The sequence below is a fragment of the Vulpes lagopus genome, chromosome 15, assembly GCF_018345385.1.
Source record: "Vulpes lagopus strain Blue_001 chromosome 15, ASM1834538v1, whole genome shotgun sequence".
Lineage (NCBI taxonomy): Eukaryota > Metazoa > Chordata > Mammalia > Carnivora > Canidae > Vulpes > Vulpes lagopus.
Window position 1 is genome coordinate 23423270 of NC_054838.1, and position 16902 is coordinate 23440171.

Sequence of the window (16902 nt, forward strand, 5' to 3'; positions counted from 1 at the left end):
TTCAGTGTCTCACTCTCAGAGCTTTGGGTAAGGCTCAGTCCCCGAAGTCCTTTATTTCTTCATTAGCAAACCTGGCAGCTGCCAGAGGAAGTCCCAGTGTTCCTTGCAGAGGGAGTTACCATGGATCCTGGCTGTCCTTAAAGCACACAAGAGGCTGACATCGCCATGTTCCACGATCAAGGCAGCGTGTTGGGAAGGCAGAGCTGTTCAGTGTTGGATGGATCATGGGAGGCTGGTCTCTATGAAAAGGTTCCCCCAGTTCCCCCAGCAAGAAACCAGAGCGTCAGTAGGAGGGACCAGACTGCAGAAGGGGGGCCTTGACCCATGGCTGCAGGAAAAACAGAGCCAGAGAGAGAGGTTTCGAGCTAAAATCCGGTACACAAAGGAACAGGATGAAGAGGAATGAACAGAGTGAGCTGGAAACACTGACAAACAATGGGAGCCAGAGATGAGGAGCAAGAATTCAGGGAGGAGGGCAGGCAGATGAAAGAGCCCCCTGTTCGCCTTCCAGAGGTAACTAGGAGGGTCTGTGCCCCTGCCTCCGCTGACACAAAGGAGGCATTGCAGGGTGGGGTGAACAATGAGAGGAGATGTGAGTGGGCTCTAGTGATGCTCATCGTTGCCCCTCTGCCCAACCTCTGATTGCTGGTTGTCCAGGGGTAGGGGTGGATCCTAAACGTGTCCAGTGCTTGAAAATACATTACCAGAACTCAGGCTGGTTGGAGGCTGGAGATCTGGATTCTGACACTGGCTCTGCCACTGACTCATTCTGTCACCTTAGGCAAGTCACTTCTGTCTCTGGGTCTCCCTTTCCTGTATAATGAGGATAATACTCCCTGTTCTTCCCCCTTCCAATAGTTTATTGTACAATAAGGATAAAACAAGATGGTGTCTGGGGAGTGGTGGGACCAGGTAGTGTGGTGGTTCAGAATTTGGCTGTTTGGACCCTACCCCTTACTAGCTGTGTGTGTAGGGTGGTTGCTTTACCTCTCTGGGTCTTAGTTCCCTCATTTGTAGAATAGGGGCGATGACAGTACCCACACTCCTGGATCATGGTGAGGATTCATGGCATCATGTGCCTGGAACTCTGAGTGGTACTATGTCATGGAGAATGGTGGGAACTAAGTGGAGGCCAGGGCGCCTGCCTGCCCTCTGTTCACAGAGCCCTGGGGCAAGGAGGAGGGGCCTAAGGGGGAGGAGTGGAGAAAGCCATTATTCCCTGAGAATGGCCCTATTCCAGTTGGTTCCCCTGGAAAAGCCTGTCCCCACCTGGAGAAGTGTGGCCCAGAAAGGCCCAGATGAGGAGGATATTCAAGGAAAGAAAAGAGTCACAGCTGAAAGGCACCTGGGGGTCATCTAGTCTAATATGCTTATTATACAGATAGGAAAACTGAGGCCAGAGAGGGATTGACTTGGTCACAGAGAGAGTTGGTAGAGTCTGGATGAGAGCGCAGGTCTCCAGCACCCAAGGCCTGACCTTGACCTTGGAAGGTGGTCTAAGGAGCCCTGAGGGCAGTAATAGAGACAGTGGGTTCTGCAGCTGAAAAAGACCCAGGGAGGACTGTGGGAGTGACCCTTCCCTCTGTCCCCCCAGGATACCCTGGATCTCTCTGGGGCCTGATCAGTGGCCTCCTGTGAGGGTGGGGGCAGCCCCAGACTGGCAGGCAGGTGTGTCAGCTTGCATGACCACTGCCCCATACACACACATATATCCTATAGGGGTTCTGCTTCAGAGGATTTACTTGTTTTGATGAAAAGGGGGTTGTTTTCCTTTCAAGGGGAACATGCATCCAGGAGAGGAGTCCAACCCAAGGGCAGCCTACTTATCCTTCAGCTGAGCCCCACATAGACTTGCAGCTCTTACCTGAGTTATCCAGACGGCAGGGCCTAGACTTACACTGCTTGTCTGTAGGGAAGAAACAGAAAAGAATCAAAGGGTCAGTAGCTCTCAGGACAGGAAGGAGCCCCAGAACCCTGTGGTCCATCCCCAGCTTACTCTAGGACAAGCTGGTATATTTTCCCCTAACTCTGCTTCCTTATGGTAGGACTTCCCTTACTTGCATTTGACTTGACCCATGAGCTGCAGAGCTAGAAGGGAGCCAGCCCTCTCCCTCTCCCATGCCTTGTCACAGCCAAGGAGGCACTAGTTGATGTACTTTGCACTCATGATGCTGTCCAAGTGGGAATGGAAGCCACACTGGACCATCTCCCATTTTAGATGCAGTCCACAGTTCCAGCCAACAACCTGCCTCTAATTGTGCAAAATGGACCTCGCAAACCCCTGGGAATCACTCAGCCAGGACCAGCGGGCCACAGCCCTTTCAGAGATTAAGAACCTGGGCCTGTCTTCAGGATTCCACCTCTGGCCGGTCCTGGGGGATAGACAGGAAGAGTATCTGAAGCCTGTGACTGCCTGAAGTGGAACTTTGGGGCACAACACCCAACTGCTGTCTTCCCACCCCCCTGGCACCCCTAGTCAGTATACATGGCAGCACAGGATTTCCATTCAGCCAGATACATGTGCTCCTCTTGGAAACTGAGTTTGGGGCTCTTACTTGTACTTGGCAACAATGGTCTGGATGTCAGTGCTGTGGCCATAAATTAGTTGCCTTCTAGCTTCCAGCTGGGAGAAAAGCCTGACCAATTCTGTTTGGCCCTCAAATGGCCACCTGCTTCAGTCAGGAAACCCTCTTCAGCCTCTCAGCAGGTAAGTGGCCAGCCCTGCCTTAGGGACCTCCAAAGACAAGGGTCCTGCTACCTCAGAAGATTGTCTCCCCTTGGATGCAAAGGGTAGAGGGGCAGAGGATAGGACTGGGTCCCCCTCACTGTTCATCTGTTTGTCGAATTTGTATATGGACCTGCTGGAAATGCGGGGAAGCCTGTCTTCTGCGTGGGGCACACTCCACGCTCACCTTTAATGTATTCACAGTTGTACGTGCTGCGCTTGCCCAGGGCCCGGAGGTAGATGCGGGTGGGGCCCTGGGCTGGTCTACTGGCATTGATCACCTGGAAGGTCTCGAAGGGGGGGATCAGCACCTCCTCCTCCCCGGGGAAGAAGGAATAGCCCTTGATAGGTGCCCCAAGGCAAGTCCAGATGCCGAAGAAGGTATCCTCCCCAAACTGCTGGGCTGCGACGTTCTGCAGGGATGCAGATGCAAACCCCCCCAGCCTTACGGTGGCCCCGGGTCCGGCTGGCCGGAAGCGCAGGCCATGCACCCCTCGGAACACCTGGTGGCACTGGGGTGAACGCTGGCCCCTGCCCAGCAGCTGTAGGGCCTCCGTCAGCAGGAAATGGAGTGTCTTGAAGGGGAAGTGGTTGAGGTAGTGGGCTCTGGAGCGGCCCGCCTCTCGCACGGCCGCGTTGAACTCCTTGTGCAGGGGGCTGTTGGCTGTGTAGGCCAGGAGGGCCACCCCGTGCTCGTCGCGGAAGCCCGGGGGCCGTGCGGGCAGCCGGGTGGGCCTCGGGCCCCACTCCGGCCCCCAGGCCTGGCGGTCCTGCCACTGGCTGCTTGCCAGCGCCCAGCTGTCGGCGTACACCTTGTTGGCCTGGAACTCCGTTTGGTTGAGGTCGGGGAGAGCAGCCGTCATGGCTGCCGCGCAGCCAGCGTACTGGTCATCGAAGGAGGCCGGGGCCATGTCCAGGGGCATTTCCTGGGAGAACAGGTCTCGACGGGTGATGGGGTGGCCCTGGGCCTGAGGGAGACGGGGCAGTCAGGACTGAGAGATTGAGCCTGGGAGAGTGGGAGCCTGTCATCAAATTTGTCCAACTAGATGAGGACCCCCAGGGTCCCAGACACACCTGGAGGGGGAGGGGGTTGGGACCACTAGTGGGTCTGGGGCTGGCCCCTCTGCTGGGCGAGCGGCAGTGGAGACAGTCACCCTCTACTCCCACGGCTCCTCCTCCCAGAGCTCAGAAGAAGCCAACAAAGCAGCTCCCTGCTGGCGTGGGCACGGTGGAGGGTGACCATACCTGAAGTGCTTCCATGAGGCCCACAGACACAAGCAGCAGAGACATCAAGGGAGGAGTCTGCATGTTGGAGGTAGCCCTGGACAAGTCACTGTCTCTCTGTGGGTCTCAGTTTCTTCATCTAGAAAATGGGAATGTTACCTGTACAATTTAAAACATTAACTGACACCTGGTCTTTGCCACTCCCAGTGCCTGGCACAGAGTCACAGCATAAAAATGAAGACTCACGGCACCTGGGTGGCTCAGTCGGTCATACGTCTGCTTTCGGCTCAGGTCATGATCCCAGAGTCCTGGGATTGAGCCCTGCATCAGGCTCCCAGCTCAGCAGGGAGTCTGCTTCTTCTCCCTGTCCCCCGTCTCCTCCTCCCCGCTCATGCTCTCTCTCTCTCTCTCACAAATAAATAATCTTTAAAAAAGAAAGAAAGAAGGAAAGAAAGAAATGAATGCTCGGGAGAGGACCTTTCTTGCCAGAAGGATCTTGGGAGACTTCCTGGAGGAGGTGTTATCTGAATAGGATCTTTCAGGATGAATAGAAAAATAAGGCTTCGATCAGTGGAGATTGGGAGAGGAGTGGGATTTGGGGTGGGAAAGAGCCTACCTAGAACAGCAGAAATAAGAGGAGCAAATGTATTGGATGTAAAAAGTGAAAGACCTGGCATCCCTGGGTGGCGCAGCGGTTTGGCGCCTGCCTTTGGCCCAGGGCGCGATCCTGGAGACCCTGGATCGAATCCCACATCGGGCTCCCGGTGCATGGAGCCTGCTTCTTCCTCTGCCTATGTCTCTGCCTCTCTCTCTCTCTCTCTGTCTCTCTCTCTCTGTGACTATCATAAAAAAAATAAAAAATAAAAAAGTGAAAGACCTTGTGTCCAGCATGGCAGAGCTTGCAGTGTGGGAATGTTGGAAAGACTGGGGCCAGTCTTGAAAGGTCTCGACTGCCATGGTGAGAGGTTTGGGCTTCACCCAATGGGGGATGTGAGGCTGGAACAGATCCAGGACTGGCCAGCTGGTGGGGCCATGGCAGTTCTCCAGGGACAGGATCCAGCCATCCTCTCCTCCCGCAGTCCTGCTGAGAACTGAGCCCTCCTCTCCTAAGCCCTCAACTGCATCCAGGACAGTGATAGTGTAGACTCCCAGATGGTGAGGGAGAGGGCCTGGGAGATAGGGGAGGATGGGGTAGGGAGTGATGCTCCAAGAAGGCGGAGTCCCAGCTTTGGGTCAGGATTGGAACAGATGGCTTTTAAATCAGCACTGCTTCTTCTTTTTTTCTGTTTCTTTTATTACCAAGTAATGCATATGCTTATAGTGAAAAAAAAAACGAATCATAGAGTCCAAGTCCCTGTCTTCTTTCTCCCTCCGAGCCCTCCCTCTCTCATACTTGTGCTGCTATTACCATAATAATAGTATCCTGTAGGACCATTTTAGGTGCACGTGCAAATAATTTAATATGTAAATATGCATGCACCCATAGTTTCCTGTACACAGGCTGGTTTTGGTTTTTATTGTCATTTTTTTTTTTTTTCAAAAAGAACATGCCTTCACATCCGTGTCCTAGAACGTTTTTTTTCCAGGAAACAATCTATCAAGGACTTCTTTCCATATCATATATACACATCTACCTTATTATATTGACAGCATGGAATTTCATAATATAGTTAAAGCATAATTTGTTCAACCATTTTCTTATTGATCGACACAGATTTTTTTCCTAAATTTTTTGCATAAAAAAAAGATTTTATTTATTCATGAAACACGCACACACAGAGAGGCAGAGACCTAGGCAGAGGGAGAAGCAGGCTTCCTGCTGGGAGCCTGATATGGGACTCGATCCCCAGACCCTGGGATCATGACCTGAGCCAAAGGCAGATGCTCAATCACTGAGCCACCCACGTGCCCCTTTTTTGACATTTTTGATATTACACATAATACTTCACTGAACATCCTGGTATAGAAATCTTTGTCTATTTGCATATTTTTATAGGAAAGATATCTAGAAGTTATATGATGTTTAAAGGCTATAATTATTGTTTATTTGGCACTGCCAAACTGCCACCCAGGGACACTGGTTTGCCCTTCCACAACAGTGAATGAGAGGGCCCTTTCCTCTACATCTTTGCCAGTGCTGGCTATCATGGTCTGTTTTTAACTTTCACTTACCTGGTGGGCACAGATGGTATCTATTTTTTAATTCACATCTCTGCTCACTAATAAGATCAATCTTAACTTTAATTTTTACCATTTTAAAGTTTTAATTTTCTACAGGTAAATACATTTTCATTGTTCAAAATTTAAATAGTCCGAAAGGCATGCAGTGAAACACCTTTCTCTATGTCCTTCCCCTGTCTCCCCAGAGGCAACTAACATTCCCATTTTCTGTGTATCCTTCTAAAGATACCCTATGCACGTATAAGCAGAATCACAGGTATTTCCAATTTCCTTTCACAAATGGTAAAACAGCGGTTCTTTATCTTCGGAAATCTGATGAAAGCTGAAGCCTCTCCTCAGAAAATGGATATATGCACTCTCACACCGTGTTATAGGAGTTTCAGGTGCTTGTGTCTCTACCCCCAGTCGTACTCAGGCTAAGTGTCCATAATCCCCTCCATAATCCCTTCTGGTTCTTTTCTTTTTTTTCAATTTTTAAAAATATATATATGAGGGAAGAGATGAGAACACATCTAGAAAGGGGAAAAAAAAAAACCACAACAAAACACAACTTTCCTCTGTGGCCTCAGGACAGAGCCTCCTCAAGTTGGCATTGGAGGTGCTCTGTGACCTAGCCCTCCATGATCTTTGCAGCCCTGTGCCCTCCCCCCCTGCCCCATGCTTGGCTTCTTCAAGACAGAACAAAGCTCCAGGTGAGGCATCACTGCTTCCTTCCCTGTGGCTCTGCACGCATTGCCATCTGCTGGGGATGCCCTCATCCTACTACCCACTTTTCAAGACTTAGCTCAGGGGTCACCTTCTCCAGGGAGCCGTCCAACTTCTCTGTGGTCTTACATCACCCAGTGCTTTCCTCTGTCACTGTCCTCATCATACTGTGTTGCCCTTCTGTGTCTATCTCCTGTCCTGGCTTGTGAGTTCCTTCAGGGCTGGGACACAGAATGGGTCACTTTGAACAAAAGATAGCCCCCAAAAAACACAGAGCTGAGCCCCAGCCAGGCACAAATGAGGCCTCCTGGAATGTTTGCTGAGAGTCTGAGAGGCTTTCTGGGTACAGCTGACAGTGTAGGCCACTGCAGAGCAAGTAGATGGATGACTTTCACCAGCAGCGTTGAGGGGGAATAGGGTGGGACCCAAGCGATGAGGACATTACGGGAGGTGAAGAGATGGAGGCACTGAGCAGCCACTTCTATCCTACCTGCCCTCTGTTTTTTTCCTCATCCTGTCGGGACACCTGTCAGTTTCTCCTCATCCAGACCCTCACTGAACATTCCCTTCTGGGGTTTTGACTCCAAATCCCTTCTCAGGAACCCCCAAATTTCCCAATGCCCCCAAAACTTCCAGATATCCTAAATATTTCCATCAAAGATGCTATGGTCTGTATGTTGGTGTTCACCCAAAATTCATATGTTGAAATCCTAATGCCTGCTCTGATGGCTTCAGAAGGTGGGGCCTTTAGGACATAATTAGTTCATGAGGGAAGAGCCCTCGTGAATGAGATTACTGTTCTTATAAAAGAGACCCCACAAAATTCCCTAGCCCCTGCCCCCACATGAGGACATTGTGAAAAGGTGTTGGCTATGAGCCAGAAAGAGGGCCTTCACCCAACCATGCTGGCACCCCAACCTCAGACTTTCAGCCTCCAGAACTATGATAAATAAATGTCTGTTGTTTATAAGTTATTCAGTCTGTGGGTGGGTGGTTTATAGCAGCCTGAACAGACTAAGATAAAAGTTTCCCTGAAACTGTTCCTATCGACTCCTAGAATTCCACCAATACTCCAGATTTCAGGTGCCTGGGTGGCCTTCAGCTCAGGTCATGATCCTGGGGTGTCAGGCTCCCTGCTCAGCAGGGAGTCTGCTTCTCCCTCTACCCCTCCCTCTGCTCAGGCTCTCTCTCTTTCTCAAATGAATAAATAAAATCTTTCTTAAAAAAATACCCCAAAATTCCCCTTTAAAAAAGTCTTTCCCTGCCCTGTACCCAGGAGGAGGGTGGTGTGCCCCTTACCTAGGCTTTCTCCAGGGAAGCTGGTGTTGGTCTCCAGTGATGACCACCAGGGGAGGGGGAAGGCAGGTTTCTCCTTTATACTGTCAGTTCTCCTACCCCTTGTATCCACACAGCTGCTCAGAAATGTGACACTCCCCCATCTATTTCTGGATGTCTCCTGAAGGCTTGGGAACGTTAGCCTCTGCCCAGTCTGCCCTGGGCCCGTGTACCTCCCATAAAAAAGGGAAGTCCTGAAGCCAGAGAGAAGGTGGGCTGAGACATCGAGGATCCAGGCTAGAACAACTGCCTCCCCACTGGGTCTGGTCCTTTGTGCAGCAGTCCTGTCCTCAGTATCTTTGCACTTTGTCTTTTCTTTTTTAATTTTTTTTTAATTTTTATTTATTTATGATAGTCACACACACACACACAAAAAGAGAGAGAGAGAGAGGCAGAGACACAGGCAGAGGGAGAAGCAGGCTCCATGCACCGGGAGCCTGACGTGGGATTCGATCCCAGGTCTCCAGGATCGCGCCCTGAGCCAAAGGCAGGCACCAAACCGCTGCGCCACCCAGGGATCCCTGTGTTTGTCTTATGTGCACATGGAGACTCTCCTAATGTGCAAGGAGAAATTTCCAGATTAAGGAGGCTGGGTCTGGCTAGCACTGATTTGCTATGTGATCTTGGAGGACTTTCTGCCTCACTCAGGGTCCCTGCTCAATGACTAAATGTGACTCCATCTCCTGGGGCCTTTCTTGGATTTCCACATTTCGGTTGGTTGGGAGAAGCACTTCCATGTGGGGAGAGGACAAACCCTGATCCCGGTAGATCTGCTACCAGGGACTTGTTTCAGCAGGCCTAGCTGTCCCAGACAGTATCTTCTGTTCCAGCAACTGCGAGTGCTCAGGGTCCTCCATGGAGTCTGGCAGTCAGGATAAATAGGCAAGATTTGGTTTTTCACAGTAATGGGGAACAGTAGAGAAACTGATGTTTCTAATCTAGGTGAACTTCGGGATGGTCCATCTCACTGGAAGGAGACAAGAGTACTTATCTAGAAGCTGTGTGTCTGCCTGACAAGCGCTCTGGTTTTCTGGGAAGACACTTTTCCCACCTCCCTCGCCGCACTTCTCCAAGCCCAGACACACAGTTTGTCTTTTTGGGTATATAGGAAGGATTTTTGGAGAAAGGATTCTACAAGAAGGAAATTCTTCATTTGACTGGCAACCTGTGGGAATGGGGCGGTGCAGATGGGGCTAAACGAATGAGCCAGATCAGGATGGAGGCCCTGAGGAAAGTCTAGCCTTCTATGCCCACCTCAGCCCCAGCAAGCAGCAAGAAGCATCTCTTTTTGGGACCCCCAAATCCCTGACCACTTTGGGAATAACCCTCAGGTTCAGGCTGCCAGAAAGCTGTCCCCAGAGCTGCTTACTGATTTCTCAGCTGGCCCCTTCTCCCATTACCTCTGATTAGCATCCAAAACTCAGAGCCAGGTTATTTATAGACAGGCCCGCAGCAGGGGAGGGGAAAGGATAGTGTTTATAAACATGGGGTCACCTGGGTGTAAGAGATCCTGAGAGAGGGTCTGGGGAGGGAGCGGGGCTGGCCCCTGAGGATGTGAGACAGCTCTGCATCTGGTCCAGCCCTACTGAAGGGAAGGGGACGGGTGGGTGCCGCTCAGATGCTGGACCACAGGTGCCCCACGAGTGGGCCTTATGCAAATTTCATGCAAATCGGCGAGCGCCCCAGCGGAGAGTTCTTGGTGGGGGGGACCCTCGTGGGCCTCCCCGGCCTAGTGGTCTGAGAGCTGGGGCACGGCCAGGTCGGGGCCGCTAGAGGGAGAGGCCGAGCGTCACAAGTCCCTCCCTTAAGCCCGGTCTCGCTCCGAGCCAAAGCGGATTCTGCAGGGAGGTCGCAGTAGGGGAGGGGAGGTGCGCCCCTCGGCCCCTTCCCGCGCCGCCCGCGTTCCCCTGCCCCGTGTCCGTTGTTGCAGAAGAGAGGTGTCGGGTTACCGCCGCGGGGGCTATAGTTAGCCGCGGGACTCTGTGCACCGGCCGCACTCCCGGGACAGCGGGACAGCGCAGCGCCCGCCGGGACTTAAGCCCCCCGCCGCCCGTGCCCTCAGTGCTCCTTCCCGCTGTCACCCCGGCAACTTCAGGTGGGTCCCTGGCTCCCGCCCCCTCCCCTCCCCGGGCCGAGCCAAGTTAGTGCTCCACCTTTACCATCGCAAGACGGTCCCGGAGCAGAAGGCGCCGAGCATGGGGGCAGGTGGGAAACCCGGGGAGCCGAGCCCTGGGGTTGGGGGCTACCGCAGAATCTAAAACCCCGCCCACGCCCTTAGGCCCGCCCTTGGCCCCGCCCACACCCGCTTGGGCCGCGTCCCGGACTGGGACCCTTCACACCCCAGAGGAAGGGACCCTGACCTCTGTCCCCCAGCCCATCGCCGCTGGTGCCCTCTTCATCTGGACCTCGCCCTCCTGAGTCTCCCCCAGGAATGATGCTGGCGGCTCTGCTGATGGCTCTTAGCTACCTCGGCTTCCATGCCCTCTGGCAGGTAACTGGGAGAACCTTCTGCCACAAAGGGAACAGGTCAGGTGCAGACCCAAAAGAGGTGGACTGGGGGGCTGACTCCTCAAAAATTTCTCCCAGGGACCCTCTTCTAGGAGTCCAGTCCTCTTAATCCTCTTCTTCTCAGGAAACTCCATCCCCTGCAGGGAGCCCCAAGTTCCCATTCTCTCTCCCAGAACCTCTGCCTCCATCCACTGGTCCCCTTAGGGTGCTCCTTCCTTCATATTGTTCCTCCCCACTCCCTGTCTGCCACCACAGGCTCAGCCCAGGGAAACCGGCTCTGGCTACCTGTGTGCTGCCCTCCTGCAGGCCCTCCCAGACCAGAGCTTGACCTCCTCCACAGCCCCACCCCATGCTTGGGAGTATGGGCTGCGAAAGCAGGAGAGAGGACTCAGGAGTCTCAGAGCTGACACTGTCTGGGTGTGGTGGCATGAAGGGGCAAGTGAACCTAAGGATGGAGACCTGGTCAGGTCACTGGACGTTGGCTGTAGATTTGTGTATCACCTGCATACTGAGTCTTAGAGCCAGAACAGTGTTTGGAAGTCAGCTAACCCCACTTCCTACCAGGTGTAGGAACTCTCTAAGGACAAAATGACCCCTTCAAGTTGTACATGCTGCCCTCGCAATATTCCTGTGAGGTTGGAAGTATCCTCAGTTTATACATGGAGAACCTCAAGCTCAGAAAAGTTAAGAGACTTGCCCGAGATCCCACAGCTAGTAGGTGGAGAAGTCATCATTTGAATCCACGGCTGTCTGACTCCAGCAGCTGTGCTATTTAAGCTCTTGAGCTCTTGCCAAATGACATACACTGGATATTTGGTCATAGAACCGAGATACTGTGTTTCTGGATTGATCTGCCACCAGTCCAGTGTTCTCTGTCCAGTGCTCTGAACTTCTGCCCTTTCCTATGTGGCTCCTCTCTTTCCTACATCCATAGGCCCAGGCTGTTCCCATCCTGCCCCTGGGCCTGGCTCCAGACACTTTCGATGATGCTTATGTGGGCTGCACAGAGGAGATGGAAGAGAAAGCAGGCCCTCTGCTGAAGGAGGAGATGGCCCGCCATGCCCTGCTGCGAGAGTCCTGGGAGGCAGCCCGGGGGGCCTGGGAGCACAAGCGCCAAGGGCTCACCCTGCCCCCTGGCTTCAAAGCCCAGCATGGAATCGCCATCATGGTCTATACCAACTCATCTAACACTTTGTACTGGGAGCTGAACCAGGCTGTGCGGACAGGTGGTGGCTCCCGGGAGTCCTACATGAGGCACTTCCCCTTCAAGGCTCTGCATTTCTACCTCACCCGGGCCCTGCAGCTGCTGCAGGGCAGTGGAGGCTGCAGCCGGGGACCTGGGGAGGTGGTGTTCCGAGGTGTGGGCACTCTTCACTTTGAACCCAAGAGGCTTGGGGACTCTGTCCGCTTGGGCCAGTTTGCTTCCAGCTCCCTGGATGAGGCAGTGGCCCGCAGATTTGGCAACGCCACCTTCTTCTCTCTAAGGACTTGCTTTGGGGCCCCTATCCAGGCCTTGTCTGTCTTTCCTGAGGAGCGCGAGGTGCTGATCCCTCCACATGAAGTCTTCTTGGTCACCAGGTTCTCCCAGGATGGAGCCCGGAGCCTGGTGACCCTCTGGAGCTATAATCAGACCTGCAGTCACTTTAACTGCGCCTATCTGGGTGGTGAGCCATGCATGAGGGAAGCAGGACCAGCAGGGTGGGAGAGACCAGGAGACCCACGTGGTCAGTGGGGAAGTTGGGATGACTGTTCTCTATGACTTGGGTTCTCAACTCTTAGGAGGCCTTTTTTTTTTTTTTAATATTTTATTTATTTATTGAAAGAAAGAGAGCATGAGCTAGGGGAAGGAGAAGGAGAAGCAGACTCTCCGCGCTGAGCAGGGAGCCTTATGTGGGCCCAGATCCCAGGACCCTGAGATCATGACCAGAGCCAAAGACAGACGCTTAACCATCTGAAACACCCAGGAGCCCCTCGTAGAAGGTCTTATAAGTGTTTTCTGGCTCTATGAACACCCTCAGGTGATTCTGTAAATGTTTTCAAAAGGTTCTATCTGCTGAACAGTCTAATTGACCAAAAGAACCCGGTTAAGAAGGTTGAAAAGCAGAGGAAAGTAATAGGGGAGCTGCTTCAGGTCTCAGGAGGCCTTGGACTAAGTGGGCTTGACACGACATATATACACCATACCCAAGTGCTGAGGCAGGGACAGGCTTCAGGAGCAGCTGGGGCTGGGGTGGGAGTAGGGATGGATAGGGAATCTGTGGGAGATTTCCCAGGGGAGAAAGAAGAAGGAAAGTTAGAGCTAGAAGGGAAAGCTGGATTGAGAAGGGGAATGGCCCACGCCAGGGCCTGGAGGGAAGGGAAGCTTGGAGTGTGAGGAGCTATCTACCCCAAGGCCTCACCGTGCTGTCTGTTGCAGGGGAGAAGAGGCGGAGCTGTGTGTCTGTACCAAGTGAGTATCTTTCTGCCCCTTCCTCACCTGCTTCAACTCCCCCTGGCTCAGCTGACCTTTCACCTTCTTTTTTCTCTCCAGCAGGAGGGCACCCGGACTCCACCTCCAAGAAGGACTTCTCTCTGCTTTCCTGGAAGACCCTGCTCTTGGCCCCCGGGGGCTTCCAGCTCTCAGGAGCTGGGCCCTGAAAGCCCAGTGTCTGTCACTTAGGAGTCCTAGGAACTCGTGACCTTCATATGAAGAAGAAGGCCTAGAATGGCCTCGAAGCGGGAATGTGGTTTCGGACCCAGCCCTAGCAGCCATTTCCCCAGGGATGGGGACCTATCCAGTCATCTCTCTATCCAATCAGGATATGGGGGGATCTGAGGCCATGGCAGGGTGGAGGGAGTCCTGCTATGTGGTAGGGACTCCCTGGGACAAGCAAGGGTGGTACTGTGATGGCCACTCAATTAAACAGTATTGCAGTGTGGTGACATCAAATTTCATTGGTTTGATTGGTTTATTCCATGAGACTAGGCCATTTACCCTGCTTTGGCTTTGGGAGACTCAGAGACAGAAGGACTAAAAGGGTGACTTCTTGATCACTCCTAGACATGGTCTCCTGTGCAGACCCCTGTCACATACCACAAGTTGCAAACCCAGAAGCTTTAACGGCCAGAGATTCCTCACAACCTCCCCAAAGGAAGGAAGGAAGGAAAGAGGACAGATGGATTCATCAGCCCATTTCTCAGATGAGGAATGCAAAGCTAAGGAGGGAAGCAACTTGCTTAGGGTCAAAGAGTTAGTATTGAAACCAGGCTCCCTGCCTCCCAGTCCAGAACTCTTTTGACTAAAGATTCGAACTCAAAGTAGGAGCCTAAGCCTGAGATACCTGGGACCCCAGAGCAAGACCTTTCTCTCTGTCCTGCTCCCACAAGAGTCCATTTCAGGGGTGAGGGAAGGGGAACCTCAAAACATGGAGAGACAGAGATTCTCACACATTCTGGAGGCATCTGACATCCAGAACAGAAACTTTATTGAGGCAAGTAAAGCAGCATAGGCTTCTACTGAGTGACACCTATCCTCACCCACCTAGGCTGCTCTACCAAGCGACAGAAGGGACCCTCCCACTACATCAGGACCCCTCGATTCCCAAATCTTCCTTCTGGGGCAGGTCCCCAGCCGCCTCTGATTCCTGCTCCCTGTGCACTAACACATGAGCTGGGGAGGAAGGGCCAGACTCTCCAGAAGCTGGAGTCTCCACGATCCCTGGCACTGTCAGCTCTGGGGTTTCGGGGATGGGAGGGCCCAGGTTCTGGAAACTGTTACGCACGCGGGTGATGTAGCGACTGAGGATGCTGGCACCTTCAGGTGGCCAGGACGTCCCTCCCTCTGCCAGGGTCCTCCGCACACCAGCCACATCACTTTGCAGGCGAGACACTGTCTTCGTCAGCTCCGTGAGTCTGTTGCCAAGGTCTGGGGTGGGGGACAAAATGCTGATGGGGCGGTCCCTCAGAAGATGAGCCAGCCCTGAACCACTTCCCTTAACAGAATCCCAGGGGACATCCTGCCTGCAGGCCAGAGGGAGTGAGAGACTGGCTCATGGGCTGGGGGTCAGGATAGGCAGAGTCTGGAGCAGACGAATCTGAGTGGGACTGGGGTGGTCGTGAGTTTAGGAGATATCAAGAAGGAAAGTCTTGTGGGCCAGAGAAGGGATCAGGAATCACAGGGATGGGAACATTTTTAATGGGTAGAGATTTGTGTCTCTGTACTTGTCAGCCCTATTCCCATCTACCCATGCTCAGGGCCCAGTTTGAATTACACCTCTGCTTTCTCCAACTTCTGGTCCTCTCTCTTTCTACCTTCCCATGAGCCTCTCAAAACAATAGGCTCTCCATCTCCCTGGGGCTCCCATTGCAATCTGGGTCTCTCCTAAGTACTATCTGCTTACAAAGATGGTTTCTCTTTCTCACCAGACGGAAAACTTCCCTCGAGTCTCTGCTCTACCCAGTGCCCCCTCCCTCCAAAATGAGGCTGGAACAAAGGGGATGTGGCAATGAATGTAGATTGAATGAGTGAATTAGTGAATGAGCAAATGAATGAGTAATGAGTTAAGAGAGTGAGCCAATGGATGAGTTAACGAACACACGAAGGAAGGAGTGAATGAAATGAGTGGAATAAATGTCAGAATGGCTCAGAGAGTCATTGAGTAGGAGGGCCACACTGCAGGGTGTGAGCCTGGGTATTTATTACCGCAATGCACGGGGACGGCTTGGGGGTGAGCCACTAACCTTTCCGTCGGGTCTCCTCAAACTCCCGCTGGGCAGTCTCTATGTAGCGCTGTACCAGGGCCTTGATGACTTGGAGGCGGTAGGATCTGTGCTCTCCCTCCCCAGGCTCTGTCCCTGCCCCGGGATTGGCCTGAGATGGGAAGACCAGAGGGTGAGAGGGACTCTATCCCTTCAGTCATTTTGTAATCACTACACCCTCTCCCCAGATGATAAAGGATGGAGGTTAAGTCTCTCCCTGAAGGCCACATAGCTAGAAACTGGTGCAGTCCTGGAAGGCAGAAGGAGGCAGAAGCTGAGCAAAGGCTGAGTATAAAAGAACTGGGGGTGTGGTGTGTGGGGGGGTGCAGAGCAGAAAGGTGGGGGCAGAGACAAAAATGTTGAGTCTGGCACCATCGAGTTCTCTCTCCTGCCACCAACCCCACCTTGGTTTTCTTGAGTTGGTCCAGGTTAACCTTGCCCTTCAAAGGCTGCAGAGGGGGAAACTAGAGGATGTGGAGAGGTGTCTATTTGGAAATCATTAGGCAAATTGGAATGATTGATTTGGAGTCCGGCTGTAGACCCCAGGACAGCACCAAGGGGGCAAGCAGGGCCCATGTAGATGGGGCAGACCGTGGGAAAGAACAGAGGTGTAGTAGGCAAAGCACAAGACTGGGAAGATAGAGGCTCAAATTCTAGCTCAGTCACTTAACAGCTGTGCGCCTCAGGTAAGTTAATTCCTTCAGGCCTGAGGGTATCCAAATTTAATACAGAAATAGTAGCAATGCCTACTTCCCAGGTTAGTACTTCCCTGGCATAGAGTAGGGGCTCTCTATGCCTAGGAAATAATTATTTGTATATAGTTTTGTCTTCTCTTTAAATATATTTTTTAAAGATTTTATTTATTTATTCATGAGAGACAGAGAGAGAGAAAGAGAGAGAGAGAGAGAGACACAGGCAGAGACACAGGCAGAGGGAGAAGCAGGCCCCATGCAGGGAGCCTGATGTGGGACTTGATCCGGGGTCTCCAGGATCAGGCCCTGGGCTGAAGGCGGCACTAAACCGAGCCACCTGGGCTGCCCTCTTCTCTCTAAATATTTTATAGTTAGCATATTTACTCATAAAAAAAAGCAAGGTATTTTATTAAATATTTTCAGGGGAAAGATGGGATTGACCAAGCTGGGGCAGGCAGAAATATGAGAGAGAATTATAGGCCTCTTACAATTACAGAGTCTATAAAGCATTTTCCTTGTATAAAATAAGGAATAAGAACATAGGGAGGTCATTTCCTGAGGATGCAGGGTAGGTGGGCAGGGACATCCGACTGGGTCACCAAAGAACAGGCTAGTGAGGTGGGGGCAGCTGGGAGGAGGGTGGGACTCCAGTGGGGGACATCCTAGCTGGCTAGTGTCGGGGGATTCAGCAGGACACAGTAGCTCTACCCCTCTAGGACTGGGCACAGGCCCAGAGAATTGGGTACAGCCTCAGGTGGAGAAGTGGAGTCTCATCCTAGAGTGCAGCCTCCCTGA

The 16902-nt window shown here is 52.5% G+C and overlaps 3 protein-coding genes across 6 annotated transcripts in view; 1 reads left to right on the top strand and 2 right to left on the bottom strand.

The window, feature by feature from the left end:
* Window positions 1-28: 28 nt before the first annotated feature.
* Window positions 29-8262, bottom strand: ART1 (ADP-ribosyltransferase 1). Its single transcript, XM_041730013.1, has 5 exons — window positions 8135-8262; window positions 3971-4088; window positions 2913-3693; window positions 1865-1906; window positions 29-328 (listed from the first exon to the last, which is right to left on the bottom strand). Exons 2-5 carry the CDS (start codon window positions 4031-4033, stop codon window positions 240-242), a joined length of 975 nt encoding a protein of 324 aa, XP_041585947.1. The 5' UTR covers window positions 4034-4088; window positions 8135-8262; the 3' UTR covers window positions 29-239.
* A 1466-nt stretch (window positions 8263-9728) lies between these two features.
* On the top strand, window positions 9729-13601 carry ART5 (ADP-ribosyltransferase 5). 4 transcript variants are annotated; one of them, XM_041730511.1, is made up of 5 exons: window positions 9729-10265; window positions 10449-10661; window positions 11613-12342; window positions 13095-13127; window positions 13209-13601. In XM_041730511.1, exons 2-5 carry the CDS (start codon window positions 10602-10604, stop codon window positions 13313-13315), a joined length of 930 nt encoding a protein of 309 aa, XP_041586445.1. In that variant the 5' UTR covers window positions 9729-10265; window positions 10449-10601; the 3' UTR covers window positions 13316-13601. The 4 variants fall into 4 exon arrangements, with proteins under 4 accessions (XP_041586445.1, XP_041586447.1, XP_041586446.1 ...); XM_041730513.1 differs by having other exon boundaries at window positions 13212-13601; XM_041730512.1 differs by having other exon boundaries at window positions 10544-10661.
* A 626-nt stretch (window positions 13602-14227) lies between these two features.
* Window positions 14228-16902, bottom strand: part of LOC121476466 (short transient receptor potential channel 2) — a 38840-nt gene continuing 36165 nt past the window's right edge. The window contains exons 24-25 of the mRNA XM_041730509.1: window positions 15398-15527; window positions 14228-14582 (exon numbers count right to left, since the gene is read on the bottom strand). Coding sequence (XP_041586443.1) covers window positions 14242-14582; window positions 15398-15527 — 471 coding nt within the window. The 3' untranslated portion in view covers window positions 14228-14241. The remainder of the gene's footprint in view (window positions 14583-15397; window positions 15528-16902) is intronic.